Consider the following 23,245-nt stretch of genomic DNA (forward strand, 5'->3'; position numbering starts at 1 on the left):
TGCCAAGTTCTGCTGATTGGGTTGAACCTTCAATATTTTTTACAGAATGATGCCAACTGAACCTTCAATATTTTTTACAGAATGATGCCAATTGTTATCTTCATGCCAGACCACTACAACTTTATGAGACTTCCCAGAACCATCAACAAAAACTTTGCAAGTATGTAGGATCAGACCAAATACAAGTATGGTCTGTGACCTGATGCTAAAGACTTTCAGGTTCTGCAGCAATTTACATTTAGGCATGTCAAATACTGTGCTGTTAAGAAAATCGGCTAGTGCAATTCACAAGGACATAGATTGCAAATAAAAAAATCAAAATTAAATTTCACAAATGGTACATGTATGACAAAAGGATCATGGCCTATTAAGATCTACATTAATTCCCTGCATTTCTTGATCAGAGTAACAATCAGTGTATCAGTCTGTTAGCATTCTCATCATACTGTCCCACAATAGCCACAGGTTGTTTCTATGTTATATCTATAAATAGACAAATCTGCAAGTCCAATCGAATGCAGTCAGCCTGTAAGGTTGTCATAAATTTATTCCTCAAAGTTTCTAACTCCATTTTGGCTGTCATACTTGTTGGATATTGTTTTCCCTTACTGAAACGAAGTCCTGTTTCAGATATATCAGTGTAGTGATTGCTTTTTTGAAACATTGGCTGTTAATACTAGTGGAAATGCAGCATTCGAAATAACTATTAACAAATTTTTGATTTAATTTCCCAGTTTCATTAGAACTACGGATCTGCTAGGGATGCCTTTAAATTTCACCCTCAGACTGCTCCATTCAGTATTACAACATCGCTGCAGTGGGGGGGAGAGAAAATCCCCCTTTCACTGCTTTAAAAGCGGGCAACCAGGTTTTTCCATTTTTTTTTTCTTTCTCTTCTTGCTGCAGTTTAGATATAGCCAAGGCCACGGAGGTGGTGTAATCGCTGGTACGAAGTCGGAGGCTCTGGCAAACTCCTCAGTTGCAATGAGCTGCGTTTATCTTGCAGCTTGACACAGGCCTGAAATTTATGTTCAAGCACAGGCCTGGGATATTTTGCTTTTTTGTTTTCCCATTTCATTCCAAACATAATACACTTTATACACAATTCCAATTAGCTCAACAGTTGTTACATTCCTCAGCCCCATTTACCTTTTACAATTTACAGATGTCAAAAAACAGTATATTAAACATCAATCCATTATTCCATTTTCTTAGATCCAAATCAGTTCATATTCTAGAAACTTCTAAGTACAACCTCATACAATACCAAGTTCACATTCATCACAGCACTTAGCTTTAGTTCCCATACCTCCAACAAACACAGAAATTCAATGTGAATTAGAGTTTAACAACTTAAATTATTTTCTGGTCTCAAAATTATTAGATAACAATATGAGCAATTACTCTAATGTGTAAGGATGCATCCTAAGGTGGAGCAAGGTGGTATTTTAGCAGTCGAACCGGTTCCCTTTTTGTAATTACCTACCCAAACAAAATTCTTTTGGTACCAAATATAAATACGCAAATTAAAATACTGAGCTCAGATATCCAAACCGAACACCGAGTTCAAATATGCAGATGGATCACAATTACACTAATTCAAGACAATATCTCGATGTTAGCATTGCAACTTTGAACCGCTTACTGCTCAGCCAGGTGGAGGTGCCGCTGGTTCTCCCTGACAAAACAGGTCAGTGTGCGCTGGAACCCAATCAGCACCCGCACCCCCGCTGCGGCAGCAAGCTGGACTGGGCAAGGCAGAAAACAGGTTAATAAGGAAAGCATCTTGCAGACTTCAGCAAGTTTTCTGACCTGTGTGTTGTCAGTTAACTCTCTCTCAGCTTGTTGAAGTTCAAACCGTTTCACCTGTAAAACTGTCTGTAATGATCTAATGATCTCTTGTACGGATTTATTTTGTCCTACTCTTCTCACCTTAAAAACAAAATTAATTGCAACAAGGTGTTATACTTCAAGATTCTATTCTCCGGACACTTTTCCAATCATTTAACTTATACAGCAGCCACCATTAATTACAATATTTCACAAGATCTTCCTTCCTCATATTTCCAAGTGCTTTCCTATGTTTTAAAACACCTCCCAATACTGATTTCTTAGGGACACGACTGAAAACAGTCATTTCTGACCCCATCTTGTAAGTCAAAACCATGAGAAGAGGGAGGGAGGGAGGGGGGGAAAGCACAGGGCTGCTTGCAGCGCGAGTGGGAAAAGTGGGGAGAAAGATTTACGGTGTACTTATACCACAAAGAAACAATTCTAACAACAACCAGTGAAACAATTAATTCACATTCCTGACAAGCTGCTTGATTTTCAGAGGGGCAATACACAGAAGCACGTAATATGTACTGTAAAACTTGCAGATAACACGTTGATAGCAAACATTAGCATTCTCTACTGCTAATTTTAACACCAGTGCTTCCTTTTCAACCTGCTTATTGATAGCCTCTTGAAGATGGTCAATAAATTGCATGTAATTCTCACTGGGACCCTGACAGTAGTTATAAAAGATTTGGCTGCTTTGTTGGTTTCAGACACCTCTACTATAGCTTGATATCCAAGGTCTGTTGACTGCCTCAGGATTTCAGAAACTAATAGCGCCTGTAATTGTGGTGTATCAATTAGTGTCTGTTCCAAGAGCTTGGATACCCGCCCCAATTTAGCTTCTTTATCTCCATTGCTGACTTTATCCCATGATTTCTGCCCTATATCGTCCCAAAGTTCAAGTTCAAGTTTTGAGTCACTAATGCTCATAACAGTCTTTTCAGGTTTTAATTGCTTCACTGTGGTAATTATCAGTTTCCAGGTGGTTACAAGGCCGAGAATATCTTTTTCACTGTGACTAATTGCCTTCCACAACACAGTTCCCACTTTTTCCCAAGTCTCTATTTGAAAAACTCCTAATAGGTCAGCAGAAAACCCATTGCCTCTGCACCAAATTAATAGTCTTTTGAGGTTACTCTCCTCATACTTCACCCCTCTCTTAGAGAGAATATGCGGGAGGAGCTGCAGTATTTCTTCTTCTTCTTTAAAAATATTCTGCCCTATCTCCTCTCACCCCCAGCTGCTCACCTCTTTGGGTGTCCGTTGCAAGGATATCGGATCCTTTATCCCTCCTCTGTCGCTTCTGTAGTGATCAATCAGGAGTCATGCAGCCCACAGACTGCGTCCCGGTCACGATCCAGCCGAGCCGTTCCAACTGGGGCTCGCTCCCCACAGCAGTCATCTACCGTCTGTAAATTCTCCTTATGGATCACGTCGGGGTCACCACTTGCAAGGGCGAAAACTCAAGCTAAGCCATTTATTACAGAGACAAGCCTCCTTATATATGCAGTTATTTCCTGATCACGCGTTCACGCTCCAAGCATGCATTAGCTGATTGGATATTGTCCATGTTCACAGGCTGTCCACGCGCCTGAGTCTCACTGCTAATAGGTCCGTTGATTTACACCATGTTGGAGCCTTGTTATTTTGGAGTTGCTTCTCTCCCACGGCAGGTCCTGTTCCCAGCCTTGAAATTCCTGGCTGGTTCAGTAACAAATGTCCATCTAACAGCAACCCCTCCACAACTCAGCCTCAAGAAAATCCCTCAAATCTCCCACACCTGATCACGTGTCCACGCTCCAAGCATGCATTAACTGATTGGATATCATCTATGTTCACGAGCTGTCCACACGCCTGAGTCGTGTTGCTGCCTCATGGTTGCTGAACTGTTTTACTTCCACAGCAGATCCTGTTTTCAGCTTTCCAAGGTGGCCTTGAAATTCCTTTGGGCCTGGCTAGTTCAATAACAAATCTCCATCTACTAGAAACCCATCCACACCTTGCTGCTGCAATTTCCAACCAGTAGGGCAAAACGGAGGCTGACAAGCTTAGAACTCTTTCCTATAGTTCCAGTTCTTCTTTCAGAGTTGTTCTAACTGAAATGCTGCTTTTCTAGCTTTGTTGCTGGGCTTGCATCCAATGTTTATACTGCATTACCACTATCTGCTCTATTTGTTTCTGTCATAGTGTTTTGGATAGCATACATTTTCATTTTATAGCTCTCCTACTTCCTTTTAACTTATGACCTTTATTTCAAAAGAATGCATTTGTCTGCAGACTGTCAAGCAAAAGGGTTGAATCACAGGGGCTTGGCATCTGTGAAATGCTTTGCAGTCTACTGCAGTAGTATCAGGCAAGCAGTGATGGAAAACCATAAACTGCCTGAGATTAGAAGTTTATTCTGGAGGACCCCAACTTTCCTTTGGAAGGCCAAGCACATTTCAAACCCTCACCAAAATAAAAACAAAGACCTGTTGGGAAGGGGCATTTTGATGCTCCCCTAACACATTTCATTATTGACTTTTCAGTCTTTTAAGATCATTTCTGTCCTTTTCTTCATACCTTTACTGCTCATGCAACTCACAGTCCTCCTTAGTGGATCCTAGGTGCATGCACAAGGCGTTTCAGAAGCCAAAAGGGGACTGGATGAATTCCAGAATTCAGCAGTGTTTGGTAGCAGGGACCCGACAACAGTGCCAGGACGTTGCGTTTTACAAAACAGAGGCAAAAAGCCATTTTGCTTTTATTTCAACAGTTCACTAAAAACCTAACCACTCATGTTCTTATGACATCTGCATTGTTTCCCAGCAACTTAAAGGATGCTCTCAGTTTAAGAAATGCATATTCAGTATAGGCCTACCAATTAATCTCACTGCAGTTCTTACAGAAAGAGATGCTGATAAGAACTTGCTAATTACCATAGAAAAAAAATCAAGAGTCCTATAGTGTTTTTCTGGCATCCACTCCCAGTCAGTTCACTATTAAATACAGATAACAGACTAACTACTAAATATGAAAACAAATGGAATGTGAGGCTTCTCCAAAATTGCCCAGATGTTATTCATTCAGGAGCTAGCTGTATTTTGTACGTCTGTTAACTCTTGTCACTTAACATGGCTTGTTGTAGTTTTTGTAAGCAGGAGAACGATGAAGCAGGGCAGCATGGCAATTGTTCAACCATCCTGACAGGGAATTTCTCACAGTGTCCCAGTGTTAATCAATATCAGCAGAAGGCTGAATGGGGAGTTTTGGCAGGGTGGGTCCCAGTTTTCACCTGGTTCGTTCAGTGTGGCTGTGGATCTGTGATCTGTATGGGGTACTGCCTCTCCTGAGAGTGCTTCTACAGTATGTGATGGGGAGCACATGTGTGCTGTGCAGGACAGCGCTAGTGGTGGTGGGGAGCAGGGACATCCCTGGGCTCCTTTGCTTGTTCCACAAATTGTGCTCATTAGCCATGATGGGCAGCACTGACATACAGGCCAAGTATTCACTTTGCTTCTTGCAGGGGAAATTTGCAGCCCATGCTGACTTTCCTCCTGCTGTGGCTAAGCCACCAATAGTTCCTGGAAAAGCTAATTTTAAAACACCTAGGCTTGTTACAGGACTGTGTAACCTCAACTGTATCTGTGGTGTAGATAAGTCCATGAAAATCCAAGGCCAGATGCTCAGCTGGTGACGGTTACTCTAGTCCCTGATTCACACCAGCTCAGTAAGACCAAGTTGAGTAACAGGGACTCCTCCTGCCATAGGGAAGGGACAGGACCCAGCACTGTTGCCAGTTAGTTTTCATTACCTTGAATTTTCTGGAGTGGTGTTTCTGGCCCATAGGACCACACGCCATGGTTATTTCTGAACACAAGTCAGCACAGTAGTTGCTGTGGCCGGTGTGCGTTGCCTGTGTAACTAGAGGGCTGTCACACAGTGGAACATATAGCTAGCTCAGGGAAAGTGCTGGTTTAAACCATACTGGTTGAATTTAATGTCTTCTTTTTCTTTTTTTTTTTTTTTCTCTCTGTGCTTGCAGGTCAGAAGATTCTTCACCACAGAAGTGATGTCTTAGAAACTGTAGTCCTGATCAATCCCTCCGATGAAGCAGTTAGTACTGAGGTATATCAGTCAGAAATACTTCACTGGATGTGTCATAAAAACTCCATTAAGTGGACAGGTCGAGAGAAGCTCCTAACTGTGGATGAAATGACATGTTAGGAGCAAATATTATCAAAACATCAGCCATTCCTTGATTTTCTTCCTGGTTTCCTGGACTCCTGATAAAGTGTCAAAGGCATAGAGCAAAAACACACCACTTATCTCAGCACTCATTTCCTCATAACACACTAAATTCCCTTCCTGATAAAGGGAAGGCAACTGTGGTAAAACTGCATCTGCTTTTCTTCTGCTTCTCCATTGTTTGGTAGCTGTGGATGCCTATTTTACATATGAAAAAGTGCCTGAAAAGAAACTAGGTGCCTTGAGATAAATTTAGGTATTCAAGAAGAATTGCCATCTATGTGGTGGTAACTCTAGGTTGATCTATGTGATCTGTCCTTCAAAAAGCTCGTGACATGATCAAAGCACTCTGGAGAGTACCCCAGAAGAGTACTGTCAATTCCTCATGAACTTGCTAGAGTATTGAGTCAGAGACCTCAGCATGTAGCTCAAAGACAAAATTGACAAATTCAACTAGTGAGACCAAAGGTTGTAAAAAATAGGGATAATTACATTGCTAGCCAGTGCTGAGAAGCACTGTCATAGTACAAGTTCTTTTGGGAGATGAAGTGTCTCTGTTTGTAGTACTTTGTTAAAAATCTATTTTGTTACCAGCTTTAAGTGATACACAAACAGAAGGAAACACACCAAAACAAATTAAATTTCTGAAATTTTTAAAGTTTTTAAAAAGTAAGTAACTGTAGTTAATGGCAGCTCATGCACTAAAAAATTATGTGTGAAAATCTCTTACATTGTATTAGAGGTACTTGGTAAGGAACAAGGGTGTCAGCTGGGTGGTGGCTTTTAGGATTGTCTTTAGTACACTCAGGCTTTCAGAGTAAAAAGCTATAAAGGATGGGCATAGTTCTACCCAAAGCTCCTATCATATTGTCAGCTGCCAAATACCTCCCAAAAGAGAGAAGCCCAAAGGGAGAGAGACTGAAGTTGCCCAAAGAAAACAAGTTTCTGAAAACCCCATGAGCAGTTACATCCTTCTTAGGATGATCCCACTCCATTGCTTTAACACCTTGTCGAGGGTTAAGATTGCGGGGTGACAATCAAACCCTGGCAGATGTATTGTTAACCTCCTCTCCCCCCTACTTCCCCCTTTTGCCCCTCCCTCTCCCCCCTTCCCACTCAGGACAGGCGATCGGGAGGGAAAGAAGGACAGAGAGAAGAGAGTTGGAAAAGTTAAAGATGTTTTACTAATGCTACTAATAAGAATAGAGAAAATAATACAAAATATACAAAACCAATCTTGTAAGTCTCAGCAACTGCAGAGCCAGCACCCAAAGTCCTGGATTAGACTCTGTAGCCAACCGGAGCTGGATTCAGTCTGTCGCTAGGCCTCAGTTCGCAGGGACGACCAGCAAGGTCCTCTCCTAATGTTGGCCATAAGCAGAAGGGAAGGAAAAGGGCCGAGATCCTCGTGATCTCCCACTTTTATATGAAGTATTCACGTGAATGGAATGTTATACACCATTGGTCAGTCACTCGGTCATCAGTTTTCTCGTTGCCCCTCTCGCAAGATGTCCATCCGTGCTTATCAATAAGTTTGCATTCCATTGCTAGGTTTAACCAAAACATGTGTTGGGTTCTCCAGGAAAATGAAGCTAACATGAAGGCTTTAGCTGACAGGCAAATTCACTAAAAGAGAAACTTGTTTTTAACAAAACCAGGACATTCCACCCCTTATAATATGACATTCACTGAATACTTAAACCTTATCAATACAATCTATCAATACAATCTAATTAATCACTACTAATATATATATATATACACATATGTACATATATACACAGGAGTAATTAATCAGTGGACCATCCTTTGAAAAGTTCATTAAGTTCATTTTGTCACAACAGTCTCCCAGGGCAGGAAAAATGGTACAAGTGCATCTCATGACCACTGTTTGTGGGTTAAGGACACCAACTTCGAAGAAGGTGTCGGGCGCCACTCGAAGAAGCTAGCTCTAGTTTCATCACCATTGTCTTGATATGAAAGACACTTATTAAACATTGTTAGTGCGGCAATTCACATCATACAGTTCAGCATTGCATATTTTCACCTAAAATCAAATCCCCTTGAGGTACACACCGAACTTCTCCATCCTTAAGCATCACCCACCAGGTGCTGCCAGGTCCCTGGGCAAAAACAATCCCACGAATAGGTTTGCCTTTGCCTGAGGCAGGAGTAACCCAGACTGCCTTTCCTAACATATTTTTCATGTGTACTACAGGGACTTTATCTCCTTCTACAGTCCGTAGAATTTCTGATTGGGCAGGCCCGGCTCGATTGGTTGATCCCCTAGTGTTGACCAACCAAGTGGCTTTTGCTAAATGTGAATCCCAGTTTTTAAAGGTTCCACCACCAAGTGCCTTTAGTGTAGTTTTTAACAAACCATTGTACCTTTCAATTTTCCCAGAGGCTGGTGCATGATATGGAATATGATATACCCACTCAATACCATGTTCTTTGGCCCAAATGTCTATGATACTGTTTTTGAAATGAGTACCATTGTCTGATTCAATTCTTTCTGGCGTACCGTGCCGCCAGAGGACTTGCTTCTCAAGGCCCAAGATAGTATTTCGGGCTGTAGCATGAGGTACGGCATATGTTTCCAACCATCCAGTGGTTGCTTCCACCATTGTAAGTACATAACGCTTACCTTGACGTGTTTGTGGAAGTGTAATATAATCAATCTGCCAAGCTTCTCCATATTTATACTTTAACCATCGCCCCCCATACCATACAGGTTTTAACCGTTTTGCTTGTTTGATTTCGGCGCAAGTTTCACATTCATGAATAACCTGTGAAATAGTGTCCATAGTTAAATCCACCCCTCGATCACGAGCCCATTTGTATGTTGCATCTCTACCTTGATGCCCTGAAGCATCATGGGCCCACCGAGCTAGGAAAAGTTCACCTTTATGTTGCCAGTCCAAGTCCACCTCAGCTACTTTAATCTTAGCAGCTTGATCTGCTTGTTGGTTGTTTAGATGTTCCTCGGTGGCTCGACTTTTAGGCACATGAGCATCTACATGACGAACTTTCACAGGCAGGCTCTCTAGCCGAGCAGCAATGTCTTGCCACAGTGTGGCAGCCCAAATGGGTTTACCTCTGCGCTGCCAGTTGCTTTACTTCCATTGCTGTAGCCACCCCCACAAGGCATTTGCTACCATCCATGAGTCAGTATAGAGGTAAAGTATTGGCCACTTCTCTCGTTCAGCAATGTCCAAAGCCAGCTGGATGGCTTTCACTTCTGCAAACTGACTGGATTCACCTTGTCCTTCAGTGGCTTCTGTAACTTGTCGTGTGGGACTCCACACAGCAGCTTTCCACCTTCGATGTTTTCCTACAAGACGACAGGATCCATCTGTGAACAGTGCATACTGCTTATCAGTCTCTGAAAGCGTATTATATGGTGGTGCTTCTTCAGCACGTTTTACTTCCTCCTCATCTGGAGACATCCCAAAGTCTTTGCTTTCTGGCCAGTCTGTAATAACTTCTAATATCCCTGGACGGTTGGGACTTACAATTCGAGCTCGTTGCGTGATCAGTGCAATCCATTTACTCCATGTAACTTCGGTTGCATGATGTGGAGAGGGAACCGTCCCTTTGAACATCCAGCTCAGCAACGGCAGTCGAGGTGCCAGGAGGAGCTGTGCTTCAGTGCCGATCACTTCTGAAGCAGCTCGAACTCCTTCATATGCTGCTAGTATCTCCTTTTCAGTTGGAGTATAGTTGGCCTCAGATCCTTTGTATCCTCGACTCCAAAAACCTAAGGGTCGACCTCAGGTTTCTCCTGGTGCTTTCTGCCACAGGCTCCAGGTAAGTCCATTATCTCCGGCTGCGGTGTAGAGCACATTTTTAACATCTAGTCCAGTTCGGACTGGTCCAAGGGCCACCGCATGAGTTATCTCACGCTTAATTTGTTCAAAGGCTTGTCGTTGTTCAGGGCCCCACTCAAATTGGTTCTTTTTACGAGTCACTCGATAGAGAGGGCTCACAATGTGGTTGTAGTCAGGAATATGCATTCTCCAAAAACCTACAACGCCCAAGAAAGTCTGTGTCTCCTTTTTATTAGTAGGTGGAGACATTGCTGCAATTTTGTTGATCACATCCATTGGGATCTGACGACGGCCATCTTGCCATTTTATTCCTAAAAAGTGGATCTCTCGTGCAGGTCCCTTGACCTTGCTTTGTTTTATGGCAAAACCAGCATCCAAAAGAATATGAATTATTCTCTCACCTTTCTCGAAGACTTCTTTTGCTGTGTCGCCCCATACAATGATGTCATCAATATATTGCAAGTGTTCTGGAGCTTCACCTTGCTCCAGCGTGGTCTGGATCAGTCCATGGCAGATGGTAGGGCTGTGTTTCCACCCCTGGGGCAAGCGATTCCATGTATACTGGATGCCCCTCCAGGTGAAAGCAAACTGCGGCCTGCACTCTGCTGCTACAGGAATAGAGAAAAATGCATTAGCAATGTCAATTGTAGCATACCACTTGGCTGCCTTTGACTCCAGTTCGAATTGCAGTTCTAGCATGTCAGGCACAGCAGCACTCAGTGGTGGTGTAACTTCATTCAGGCCACGATAGTCTACAGTTAGTCTCCACTCGTCACTAGACTTACGCACTGGCCAGATTGGGCTGTTAAAAGGTGAGCGAGTCTTACTGATCACACCCTGGCTTTCCAATTGACGGATCAGCTTCTGGATAGGAATCAAAGAGTCTTGATTGGTGCGATATTGCCGGCGATGCACCGTCGTGGTAGCAATTGGCACCTGCTGATCGTCAACCCTCAGCAGTCCTACAACAGAAGGGTCATCTGAAAGACCAGGCAAATCAGACAGCTGTTCAATTTTCTCAGTGTCCACAGCTGCTATACCAAATGCCCACCTATACCCTTTTGGGTCCTTAAAATACCCTCTCCTGAGGTAGTCTATGCCAAGGATGCACGGAGCATTTGGACCAGTCACAATGGGATGCTTTTGCCAGTTTTTTCCAGTTAGGCTCATTTCAGCCTCTACAACAGTCAGTTCCTGGGATCCCCCAGTCACTCCAACAATATTGATGGATTGCGTTCCTTTATAATTAGAAGGAATTATTGTGCACTGAGCACCAGTGTCCACTAAAGCTTTGTACTCCTGGGGTTGTGTTGTACCAGGCCATAGTATTTGTACAGTCCAATAAACTCTGTTATCCCTTTCCTCCACCTGGTTGGAGGCAGGGCACCTCTAATTCCTGTTTTGCACAGTCTCTGGGTGTGAATTAGAGGTTCCTTCAAGAGCATCAGAATCTCTTCTGCTCCTTTTGTAAACTGGAGCAGCCAGCTTCCTAGGAGTTTTTCCTTTTATCTCACGTACTCGTTCTTGAAGTTCTGAGGTAGGCCTTCCATGCCACTTATTCATGTTTTCTCCCTGCTCATGTAGGAAGAACCACAGTGAACCTCTTTTTGTGGGCTGTCTCTGCCCTCTCTCTCGAGATTGGAAACGCCTTCTCCTAACAGCTGAAACATAGGTTTGTGCAGGTCGTGAACGGTACGAGTCTTCTCTGAGGTCTTTGATTTCTTGCAACAGCTTTTCAAACCGGTCATCAGATTTTTCACACAGTTTCTCCACAGCGGAGACACAAGCCTGTAGAGAACCAGCAAGGCTGTCCTCAAAGTACCGGAGCTGCTCAATCACTTCATTAATTTCTTGTATACCTCTAGCTGACCAGACCATTCCTGCCAATGACTTAGCATATGCAGGTGGTGCACTTTGTACAAATCTGCGCCACATAGATTTTGTACAATTGATTCTGTCTGGGTCTGTCCCCTCTTGGCTGTTTGGTCCTAGATAGATGATCTCTCGCACAGCTAATTCTCTCAGGAACTGGATACCTCTCTCCATAGTATTCCATTTCCCTAACGTGGATATACAGTCTTCCTTGTAGGGAAATCTGACTTTCATAGCTGCCAGGAGTCGGGTCCAGAGAGTAGCGGCATTAGACTCTCTTGAAATTGCCCTATCAATGGTGGAATCTTTTGACAGAGATCCCAGCTGCCTGGCTTCACCACCTTCCAATTCAATTGTTTCTGCCCCATTGTCCCAGCATCGCAGCAGCCAGGTTAAAATATTCTCGCCTTCACGACGACTAAAGTCTTTTCGCAGATCTCTCAGCTCACCTGGAGAAAAGGACCGAGTGGTGGTCACTTCATCTCCACCCTGTCCTGATGGTGCCTCTTGGGTTGATGTTGGCCCTGTGCCATCACCTGCTGCACGGGTGGTCTTTCTAGTGACTTTCTTACAACCAGCAACTGATGCTGATATGGGTTCACCATCATTTGATTCATTTTCAGAGTCTGAATGACTGTCACAGTGATTGCTGTGGTTACAGCAGCAACAGTGCCCAGTGTGTGAAGGCGGGGGGGCTGCCTTGTTAGCCTTTGAGGCTGGAGAAGTAACGTTATCTGCAGCGACCTTGGCAGAGGAGCTCTGCGGAGGAGCTGTAGCTTCAGCCTGTGAAGCCGCGGTTGGGGGGGCAGTGGCTGCAGCAGCAGCTTTGGCTGTTTTGCCTTTTCTCGAGCGGCTAGGAGTGCTTTTTGCTAAAGCTTCCGAAGACGCACTGCAAATCTCAGGACTAAGAAGAGACGCAAACCTCCTATTGAACCTCTTTTCTCTTAACAGTAACACAAACTGACACACATTCAGCAAACCAGATAACACCATCACAGTTCTATCAAAGCTCCAAGGATATTCAAAGCTCTCTAAAACATTTGCAAACTGTCCTAGCGAAAACACAAAAGTATTGTTAGTCAGCATTTCTAAAGATTCGCTTGACCAATTAGCAAATATAGAGCCATTCTGCTCTTTAATCTCTCCTGGAGGTTTTTCAAGGTAAAGCAAAATCGAGTAGAAATTCATTAGCGGCTGCAGTATAATGAAATAAACCAGTGCCATACCACACAGTATCATCATGACCACTGTCCAGTTTCTTGTTGTTATATAATGAATACTTCGATTCAGAAAGAAACACCAACACAGATATGGGATCAGCGAGCACAATGTAGAAAATAGCTGATACAACTTATGCCACAACATCTTTAAGTCAATGTAATTCACTTTGCCTTAATACCACTGAATGATATCCGAAGCAAACAGACGCGCGAGTATCACAACTCTATGAGTTGGCACCATGCCAAGAAAATTGAAAGGTACGTCAGAGCAGTAGAAAAGCCAAAAATCTCCAAATTTACCCCTTTCTCTTGCCCCACGTTGGGCGCCAATTATCTGTCGAGGGTTAAGATTGCGGGGTGACAATCAAACCCTGGCAGATGTATTGTTAACCTCCTCTCCCCCCCACTTCCCCCTTTTGCCCCTCCCTCTCCCCCCTTCCCACTCAGGACAGGCGATCGGGAGGGAAAGAAGGACAGAGAGAAGAGAGTTGGAAAAGTTAAAGATGTTTTACTAATGCTACTAATAAGAATAGAGAAAATAATACAAAATATACAAAACCAATCTTGTAAGTCTCAGCAACTGCAGAGCCAGCACCCAAAGTCCTGGATTAGACTCTGTAGCCAACCGGAGCTGGATTCAGTCTGTCGCTAGGCCTCAGTTCACAGGGACGACCAGCAAGGTCCTCTCCTAATGTCAGCCATGAGGACAAAAAAAGGAAAAGGGAAAAAAAAGGGCCGAGATCCTCGTGATCTCCCACTTTTATATGAAGTATTCACGTGAATGGAATGTTATACACCGTTGGTCAGTCTCTCGGACATCAGTTTTCATTGCCCCTCTCGCGAGATGTCCATCCGTGCTTATCAATAAGTTTGCATTCCATTGCTAGGTTTAACCAAAACATGTGTTGGGTTCTCCAGGAAAATGCAGCTAACATGAAGGCTTTAGCTGACAGGCAAATTCACTAAAAGAGAAACTTGTTTTTAGCAAAACCAGGACACACCTCTGCATCTGTACCGTTAAGTCTTGGAAGCTGCTGATTTGCTTATGCTCCTGTCTCATTTCACACTCTGTCTTTAACTCTGTTTTGACCGAGGCTAAGTTTTGCTGTTCGCTTTCTTCAAAGAATCTGGGACTTCAACCAAGGATAAAGTTAAACAGAATCATCACCTTGCAATATTTCTGTAGGGGTCTTGAAATCAGCAGACAAAATTCTGGTAGTCCCTCATGAAGCCTTGATTATTCCCAGACACAGAATTTATGTGTCTCTCAAAGTTCTTTCATGTGTATCATACATTTAATCTACAAGCATTTCTTTACTTTTTTTTTTTTCCTGTCATAGTTTCCTACCTCTGCAGAATCTATTTAATCACCAATTAATGAAATAGATTGAAGGGGAATTATGTGACAGTTGCATATCAGTGATTCACAAGTCAGGAAATAATTTTGCTGTTTGAAAACCTGGTGAATCTATACGTAAGTTGGCAGACTGCCCAGGGCTGCTGCCAGCAATGAGAGAAAACGGAAGAGGAAGCCAGTTCTTTTATGGTTTTAATACAACTAAACCAGACAATATTTCAGCCAGCCAGCTGCACTTATCTTTATTTTTGTCTGAAATAAAAATGAATACACGTGATCCAGCAAAGATATTGCTGAATTTATAATCATTTAGTGCAATTAGTGACAGATCAGCATTAACCATGCATTTAATTAAAGGAGCTTTCTGCTACTCAAAGTCAAGACCACTTATTTAATAAAATAACAATGAAGACATGGTAGAGTTGTGATCTTCTTTCAAATAGATACTCTTCAGTAACACTTTTCTACTTGTACTTAAAACATTAGTTGTTCAGCAGAGATTTAGGTCAAGCCTTCCTAGCTCGGCCTCCCTGGTGTGAGCAGGAATTGTTTATAAGAACTGATTGCTGAAGAATCAACATAAAAATTTGAAAGAATGGCTTGCTAGGACAACTGAGGTGATTATGTGCTGGTTGACTGGAAGTTGGTCAATGTGACGCCCATCTACAAAAAGGGTCGGAAGGACGATCAGGAAAATTACAGGCCTGTCAGTCTGACCTCAGTGATAGGGAAGGTCGTGGAACAGATCATCCTGAGTGCCATCACGCGGCACATACAAGACAAGAAAGTGATCAAGCCCAGTCAGCATGGGTTTATGAAAGGCAACTCCTACTTGACCAAAGTGATCTCCTATGACAAGGTGACCCACCTAGTAGAAGAGGGAAAGGCTGTGGATGTTGTGTACTTAGACTTCAGTAAAGCCTTGAACACTGTTTCCTACAGCATTCTTCTGGAGAAGCTGGCAGCTCATGATCTGGACGGGTGCGCTCTTTGCTGGGTTAAGAATTAGCTGGATGGCTGGGCCCAAAGAGTTGTGGTGAACAGAGTCAAAACCAATTGGCAGATGGTCACAAGTGGTGTTCCCCAGGGCTCAGTATTGGGACCAGTTCTGTTTAATATCTTTGTCAATGATCTGGATGAGGGGAATGAGTGCACCCTCAGTAAGTTTGCAGATGACACCAAGTTAGGTGGGAGTGTTGATCTGCTGGAGGGCAGGAAGACTCTTCAGAGGGATCTGGACTGGCTGGATCTTTGGGCTGAGGCCAATTGTACGAGGTTCAACAAGGCCAAGTACCAGGTCCTGCACTTGGATCACAACAACCCCATGCAACGGTACAGGCTTGGGGAAGAGTGGCTGGATTGCGAGTATATTTATACTTTCCGTGCACATATGCATGTGTAACTTTTCGTGCTCAATATGAGCACGTGTAAAATTAATCCTCGCATAATCGCGGGTGTATTTTCCTCCCATATCCCACATAAGCACGTGTAACTTTCCGTGCACATTTGCATGCATACTTTCCGTGCTTAATACAAGCACGTGTACTTTCCGTGCACATTTGCACGTGTAACTTTCTGTGCTCAATACGAGCATGTGTATAAATTATTTCCTCGCACAATCGCAAGTGTATTTTCCTCCCGTGCTTCCACATAAGCACGTGTAAGTGTATTAACCCTTGCAGGATTGCGAGTGTATTATAAATTTACCCTCGCAGAATTGCGAGTGTACACTTTCTGTACTGACTACGAGTATGTGTATCTCTTTAAAAATAAACCCGCACCATGTTCAGGCAAGTGTGTGCTCCTCCCAGACTCAGAGATGGTTCCGGCATTGTTTTGGGTGAAACCATGTGCATGCACTCTGTGGACCGCCTGTTGTATTAGTTGCTGCCCCTTAATAATTTTCCTCAACTGATATCCAAACCTGTATTTAAGTCACTTTTGGAGTGCTAAAACCCTGTTTCTTACCGGTTTAATAAAAGTTGTTTTGGACCCTGTTGTCCCTTAAACTAACCTCGGGGTGCCTCCGTGACACTACCTGAAAGGAGATCGTAGCATGGAGGGTGTTGGTTTCTTCTCCCAAGTAGCAAGGGATAAGACAAGAGGAAATGGTCTCAAGTTGCACCAGGGAAGGTTCAGATTGGATATTAGGAAAAAGTTCTTCACAGAAAGGATTGTGAAGCAATGGAACAGGCTGCCAGGGAAGTGGTGTACTCACCATCCCTGGAGGTGTTTAAAAGGTATATAGATGAGGCTCTAAGGGACATGGTTTAGTGCTAGATTTAGGTTATGGTTGGCCTCGATGATCCTGAGGATCTCTTCCAACCAAAATGATTCTATGATTCTATGTCATCTCCATGGATATGGAGTTTGGATGCAATGTCTACATGCTGATTTGTTCCAGATGGTTGCTGCTCATTTAGTTTAATATGTGGATAGCGTTATTCTGGAATCACTATTCTGATTTAACTTAATTCTCCCTGAACAGAGGAATTAGTGCACTTGAAATTTTCATACCTTACCCTAATTTGAATTGATTTTTCAGTGTTGGACAAGACTTTTGAAATATTTGCTGTATTGGGTCTGGCTCAGGTGGAGTTTACTTTCCCCGTAGCAACCCTCATAGTGCTGTCCTATATATTTATAGCTAGAAAGGTGTTGATAACACACCAGTGTTTGGCTACTGCTGGGCAGTGCTCCCAAGGCATCACAGCTGTGTCTCCAAAACCCCCACCTCAAAGGCCATTAGGCTGGTCATGGGCAAGAGGTTGGGAGGGGACAGAGCCAAAGACAGCTGACCAAAGGGATATTCCATACCATATGATGCCATGCTCAGCAATAAAAGCTAAGAGAAAGGAGGAGAGGGAGCATTCATTATTAAGGTGCTTGTTTTCCAAAGCAACCACTATGTGTAATGAGGCCCTAATTCCTAAGAAGTGGCTGGACATTGCCTGCTGATGGGAAGTAGAGAATTATCTTTTTTTGTTTTCTGTGCATGGCCTTTGCTTTTCTTTATTAAACTGCCTTTATCTTGATCCATGATTTTCATCTTATTTTCTACCCCCTATCCTGCTGAGAAGGGGGAGTGATAGAGTGGCTTGGTGAGCATCTGGTGGCCAGCCAAGGTCAACCCACCATATTTGCTAAAAGGTTTACTCAACAGTACAGATTCTTACAAAGGTTTTGTTTAGTTTTATTCTTTAATTAAGTTGAATTCAGCCAACAGAAGTATCCTGGATGTATGGATTTTTCTTAGCATGCAAGTAAATCTCCCCCTGCAGGGGAAACAGGAATTATCACTTGCTGTAGTGAGGGTCAAATAATGTAACGAGGATCTAGTTTAAAACAGTTAACAGTTGTTTCAAAATGCAGAAGTTTATTTCTTAGTAGCAAGCTCCTTTGAGCCATCAGGCATCTACATAATTTATTACTGTATATTGAAAAAGGTCTTGGGCTGGCACACTTAAAAAAAATTATAGTGTCCATAATTAGTGGCATCATGAGATGTAAATGGTGCATGTGACTGTATCTGAGTGCTTGATTATGATTATGGTGAAACAAACATCCTTTAACTTTGTAGATGATTCAACAGAATGACAGTATAAATGTGTCACTTTTATGTGTGATTTCTGGCTGTTACTTTTTAGTGACATTTTTGCAACTGAATGGCAAGTAATGCTGTACACTGGGAAAAGAAGATCGGCCTTCCAAAAACAGTCTTACAAATGTAGTTGTCCCTGATTAGCATGTGGACACAGTTGGTCATGGCTGTCCTGATAAAGTGCTATTAAAAGTCAGCAAAAGTTATAAAAGGAATATGTTTGTTCATTGCAAATATTATATTTCATTCAAATTTTGTTCTCTTCTGCTCCTTACTCTTTTCTCCCTGTCATGGTTTAACCTGAGCTAGCAATACAACCATGATAGCCACTCACTCACCCCCTCTCCCACCCCACCTCCCACCCCCAATAGGGGAGAGAATCAAAAGGGAAGGGAGAAGCTTGGGCTGAGATAAACACAGTTTAATAAAGTAACAAAATACTAATACACTACTAGTAAATATATCTAAAAAATAGAAATAAAATATACTCAAGGCAATTCCAAATGAACTCTGTCTGCAACTGAGCAGCCAATCCCAGCAAGCCACGCCTGGTCCTAAAGCTGATCCCAGAGAGAGAGAAAGAGAGGAAAAAGGCAGAAAAGCCCAGAGGCCTTTGCAGGATGGCAAAAGGTCAGGCTAAACTTCCTGCACCAAAAACTCTCCCGGCTTCATCCCAGAGAGAGAGTAAAAGATAGCAGAAGAAAGGCCAATCGGAAGGCTCCACTCTTAAATAATTACCATGACGCTAATGGGATGGAATACTCTTATTGATCAGTCTGGATGTCAGTCAAACTCTGCCCCATCTCTGCCTTGCTGCCTCACACCTGTTGGCAGAGCACTCAGAATGTCCTTGGGTCTCAGACCAGAGCAATTAAAAACATTGTGCTGGGGTGTTATCTGCTTGTTCTCAAACTAAGTCCAAATAATGACCATAATAGCTATGAAAAAGAAAGGTTTCTAACTGCATGAAGAAAATTATTCCATTTTCAGTCAAACCGGCACACTCCCCCATGTCATTAGTTTGGTTTATTCATCAGACTTTCTTTTAAATTGCTTCTTGTGCCTCATTTTTTCTCTTTTGTTCCTTTCTTCTTGTCTTTTGTAAATAGCACTATAACTTGAAAATGTTTCGACGGTCCTGGGAGAATCTGGTGCAAAATATATTTTAAATTAGATGAGGTGAACTGTACGTTCTCAGAGGAATGTACAAATGGGTACTAACTGCCATTATTGATGTCCTTCACTCTAGGTGCGCTTAATGATCACAGATGCTGCAAGACACAAGCTCCTTGTACTAACTGGACAGTGCTTTGAAAACACAGGAGAACTTATCCTTCAGTCAGGGACCTTCTCCTTCCAGAACTTCATTGAGATCTTCATGGATCAAGAGGTGTGTTCAGAAAAGTGTCTTCCATACATTGCCATGTGATGACATAGGTTTTTAGAAGAAAATGGCACTCTGTGTTGATAGAGTTAGCATTGACTAACTAATGCTGATACTCTTTACTCTTCATTATAGGCTTTATTTCAAGACATGTATTTAATTTACTTTAGTTTTGATGTAAATTGCTTAACAAAGGAATGACACTGTAATTTGAAGAATTAAATTGTAACTTCAAGAAACAGAAAACCGAGGAACATTTTGATAAAGTAAATTTATAGTGTTGTGTTTAAAATAAACAGCTTGTTTATCTAAGGTTCATATACAAAGCAGTCAAATTGAATTTGACACCAAGTTCTTGCCTGGTGGCAGCTGACCCATCTGTAGGAATGGCTGTAGTTTTTTGCACTACCTAGCTGCTTGGTTTCTTTACTGTAATGTTTAAAATTTTGCTAGTAAAATCTGTAAATCTTGCAATATTTACATACCAAAAATATAAGAATGAAGTATACAAATATTTAATGCTGGTTTTTTTATGACTTGTTATTTTGCTGTCTTGCTTAATGTACTGTATCTGAAAGCTCCCATAGGGCAAGAACCCATAGTAAACAAGCTATCACACTTAATTTGGCTGCTGTGTAAAATATATATTTAAATAAAGTATATGGCTGCATCCCTGGGTATTTAGTTTCCAAAATTAATTAGGAACATTTCAGTCAACTGAGATTTGAAAGTTCAGCACTGAAAAAGCAAAGTTTGCACAAACTCCAGTGTGACCTTATTGTATGCATTTGGGGACAGACCTTTTAGCAGGGCCTGTTGCGATAGGACAAGGGGTAATGGTTTTAAACTAGAAGAGGGTAGATTTAGACTAGATATAAGGAAGAATTTTTTTACAATGAGAGTGGTGAAACACTGGAACAGGTTTCCCAGAGAGGTGGTAGATGACACATCCCTGGAAACATTCAAGGCCAAGCTGGATAGAGCTCTGAGCAACCTGATCTAGTTGAAGATGTCCCTGCTCATTGCAAGGGGAGTTGGACTAGATGAACTTTAAAGGTCCCTTCCAACCCAAACTATTCTATGATTTTTTAATTCTAGGATCCTTTTTTCTCAAACCCTTTTTGTTCAACATATGGTTGTAGGGTTGGAGAAAGAACTGGGTTCCTACTCTCTGAAACACATGTGTCACCTAAAAGTCACTGTCAGTTCACAGTTGCTTTTCTGTGAAATTGCAAATGCAATCTCCTTGCATCACTGGCTAATTAGTGACACATAATTATTTTATGAGTACATGCAAAACTAGGGGCAAATCTTACCATTACAGTTAGGAAGCTAAACGGTTGACTGGAAAGCGGAGCAGTGGTTGTTAGCTATGAGTTACAGCCACCAAGGAATTGCTGCAGTGGTGGGCATGCAGAGAATACTCCCATGGTCTCTGAGTAAAGCTCACTTGGCTTGTCTCTGCTGCTGGCAGCATGCTCACCAGCCAGCCAGCATGGCTGTTTTAAAGTGTTGACTTCCAGCTTATTAGACAGTGGGCTTCCACTGCTCCTAAAAAATTTCACAAAAGCAAAGAAAGATCATATTTGCCATATTGCAGTATGTGTATGTGACATTGAAATTTTTAGGTGGTATATGAATAGGAAAAAATGTTAAAAAATTTCAGTCTTCAATAATATTGATAGACCTTGGGCTGCCCAGTCCTCTGAGTTAGAGAACCATGAGTGTGGGAACACTGACTTTCCCTTTGTGGACACTGAAATTTTAAAGGATTGGTTGTATCAGTTGAATGTTCATATGTCCATAGGGCTGGATGGGATTCATCCCAGAGTACTGAAGGAGCTAGCAGATGTTAGAGCAGAACCCCTCTCGATCATCTACCAAAGGTCTTGGGAGTCTGGAGAGGTCCCTGCTGACTGGAAGCTACCCAATGTTATTCCAATCTGCAAAAAGGGTATGACGGAAGACCCAGGGAACTACAGATATGTTAGTCTAACCTCCATACATGCCAAAATTATGGAGAAGATAGTACTAGGTGCTACAGAAAGGCATTTGAAGGACAGTGCAGTCATCAGGCACAGTCAGTATAGGTTCACAAAGGGAAAGTGCTGTCTAACTAATTTGATCTCCTTCTATGATAAGGTCACCTGCCTAGTGGATGAAGAAAAGGTGGTGGATGGAGTTTTTCTGGATTTTAGTAAGGTTTTTGATACTGTCCCTCACAGCATTCTTCTGGACAAGTTGTCCAAATCTGAGATGGGCAGGTTCATGGTGCACTGGGTTAAGAACTGGCTGAAGGGCAGGGCTCAAAGTGTTGTAGGGAATGGGGCTGCATCTGACTGGTAGTCAGTCACTAGTGGTGTTCCTCAGGGTTCAATTCTAGGGCCAGTTCTGTTCAATGTTTTTAATAATGATCTGGATGCAGGAACTGAATGCACAATTGGCAAGTTTGCTGATGATAACAAATTGGGAGGTGCTGTTGACTCTTGAGGGACAAGAGACCTTGCAGAGGGATCTAGATAGATTGGAGCATTGGGCAATGGCTATTGTGATGAAATTTAACAAGTCCAAATGCCATATTTCACACCTAGGATGCAGTAATGCTGGGCACAAGTATAAACTGGGACAAGAGTGGCTGGAGAACAGCCCTGCAGGAATGGGTCTGGGGGTGCTGGCTGACGACAGGCTCAATATGAGTCAGCAGTGTGCTCTGGAAGCCAAGAGAGCAAACTGCATCCTGGGGTGCATCAAACACAGCATAACCAGCCAGTCAAGAGAGGTGATAATCCCGCTGTATTCAGCTTTGGTGTGGCCTCACCTTGAGTACTGTGTGCAGTTCTAGGCTCCACAATTTAAGAAGGATGTGAAGGGCCTTGAATGCGTCCAGAGAAGGGCAACAAAGCTGGTGGAAGGGCTGGAAGGCATGTCCTATGAGGAGCAGCTAAGGACTTTGGGTTTGTCTAGTTTGGAGAAAAGGAGGCTCTCTACAGCTTCCTGAGGAGGGGAAGTGGAGTGGGAGGTGCTTATCTCTTCTCCCTGGTATCCAGGAACAGGATGTGTGGAAATGGTTCAAAGCTGCATCGAGGAGGTTCAGACTTAACATTAGGAAACATTTATTTACCAAGAGGGTGGTCAAACACTGGAACAGGCTTCCTGGAGAGGTGGTGGATGCCCCAAGTCTGTCAGTGTTTTACAGGCCTTTGGACAATGCCCTTAATAAGATGTTTTAACTTTTGGTCAGCCCTGAAATGGTCAGGCAGCTGGACTAGGTGATTGTTGTAGGCCCCTTCTAGTCTAGTCTAGTCTGCTCTATTCTAAGAAAGGAATAAAAAAATGTTTAGTGGTTTGTTTACTAATAATTAGAAGAAAAAATTCTGTGCTGTCCTGACCCATAAGCATATATGGTTTGATGAGTACTGTAGTAAAGTTGGTATTTCTGGTCTCTGTTAATTTTTATTTCACTGGACCGAGACTGAACTATTGTCATGGGATGTGGTTACAAATCAGTAAATACTCTTTGAGGGATAATCTTATGATGTCCTGCTCATAAAGCCACTGCAGACAGTGCCTAAAAGTGTAGTTTTCAACTTCTCTTGTGCCAGGAGATTGAGGATGTCATAGAACGGTTTGGATTGAAAGGGACATTAAATATCATCTAGTTCCAATCCTGCTGCCATGTGCACCTTCCACTAGATCACATTGCTCGAAGCCCCATCCATCCTGGTCTTGAACACTTCTAGGAATGGGGCACCCACAACTTCTCTGGGCAACCTGTACCAGTGCCTCACCACCCTCATGGTGAAAAATTTCTTCCTTATGTTTAATCTAAATCTACCCTCTTTCAGTTTAAAGCCAGTACCCCTTGTCCTATCATGTCCTACATGCCCCTGTAAAAAGTCCCCCTCCAGCTTTCTG

The 23,245-nt window shown here is 42.7% G+C and overlaps 1 protein-coding gene across 1 annotated transcript in view; it reads left to right on the forward strand.

Annotated features, from left to right (window-relative positions):
- Nucleotides 1-23,245, forward strand: part of LOC136114675 (microtubule-associated protein 1B-like) — a 103,531-nt gene that overhangs the window by 58,987 nt on the left and 21,299 nt on the right. The window contains exons 3-4 of the mRNA XM_065860108.1: nucleotides 5,864-5,946; nucleotides 19,196-19,336. Of these exons, the coding sequence (XP_065716180.1) occupies nucleotides 5,864-5,946; nucleotides 19,196-19,336 (224 nt within the window). The remainder of the gene's footprint in view (nucleotides 1-5,863; nucleotides 5,947-19,195; nucleotides 19,337-23,245) is intronic.

Source organism: Patagioenas fasciata, chromosome W (assembly GCF_037038585.1).
Source record: "Patagioenas fasciata isolate bPatFas1 chromosome W, bPatFas1.hap1, whole genome shotgun sequence".
In the NCBI taxonomy this organism is placed as follows: domain Eukaryota; kingdom Metazoa; phylum Chordata; class Aves; order Columbiformes; family Columbidae; genus Patagioenas; species Patagioenas fasciata.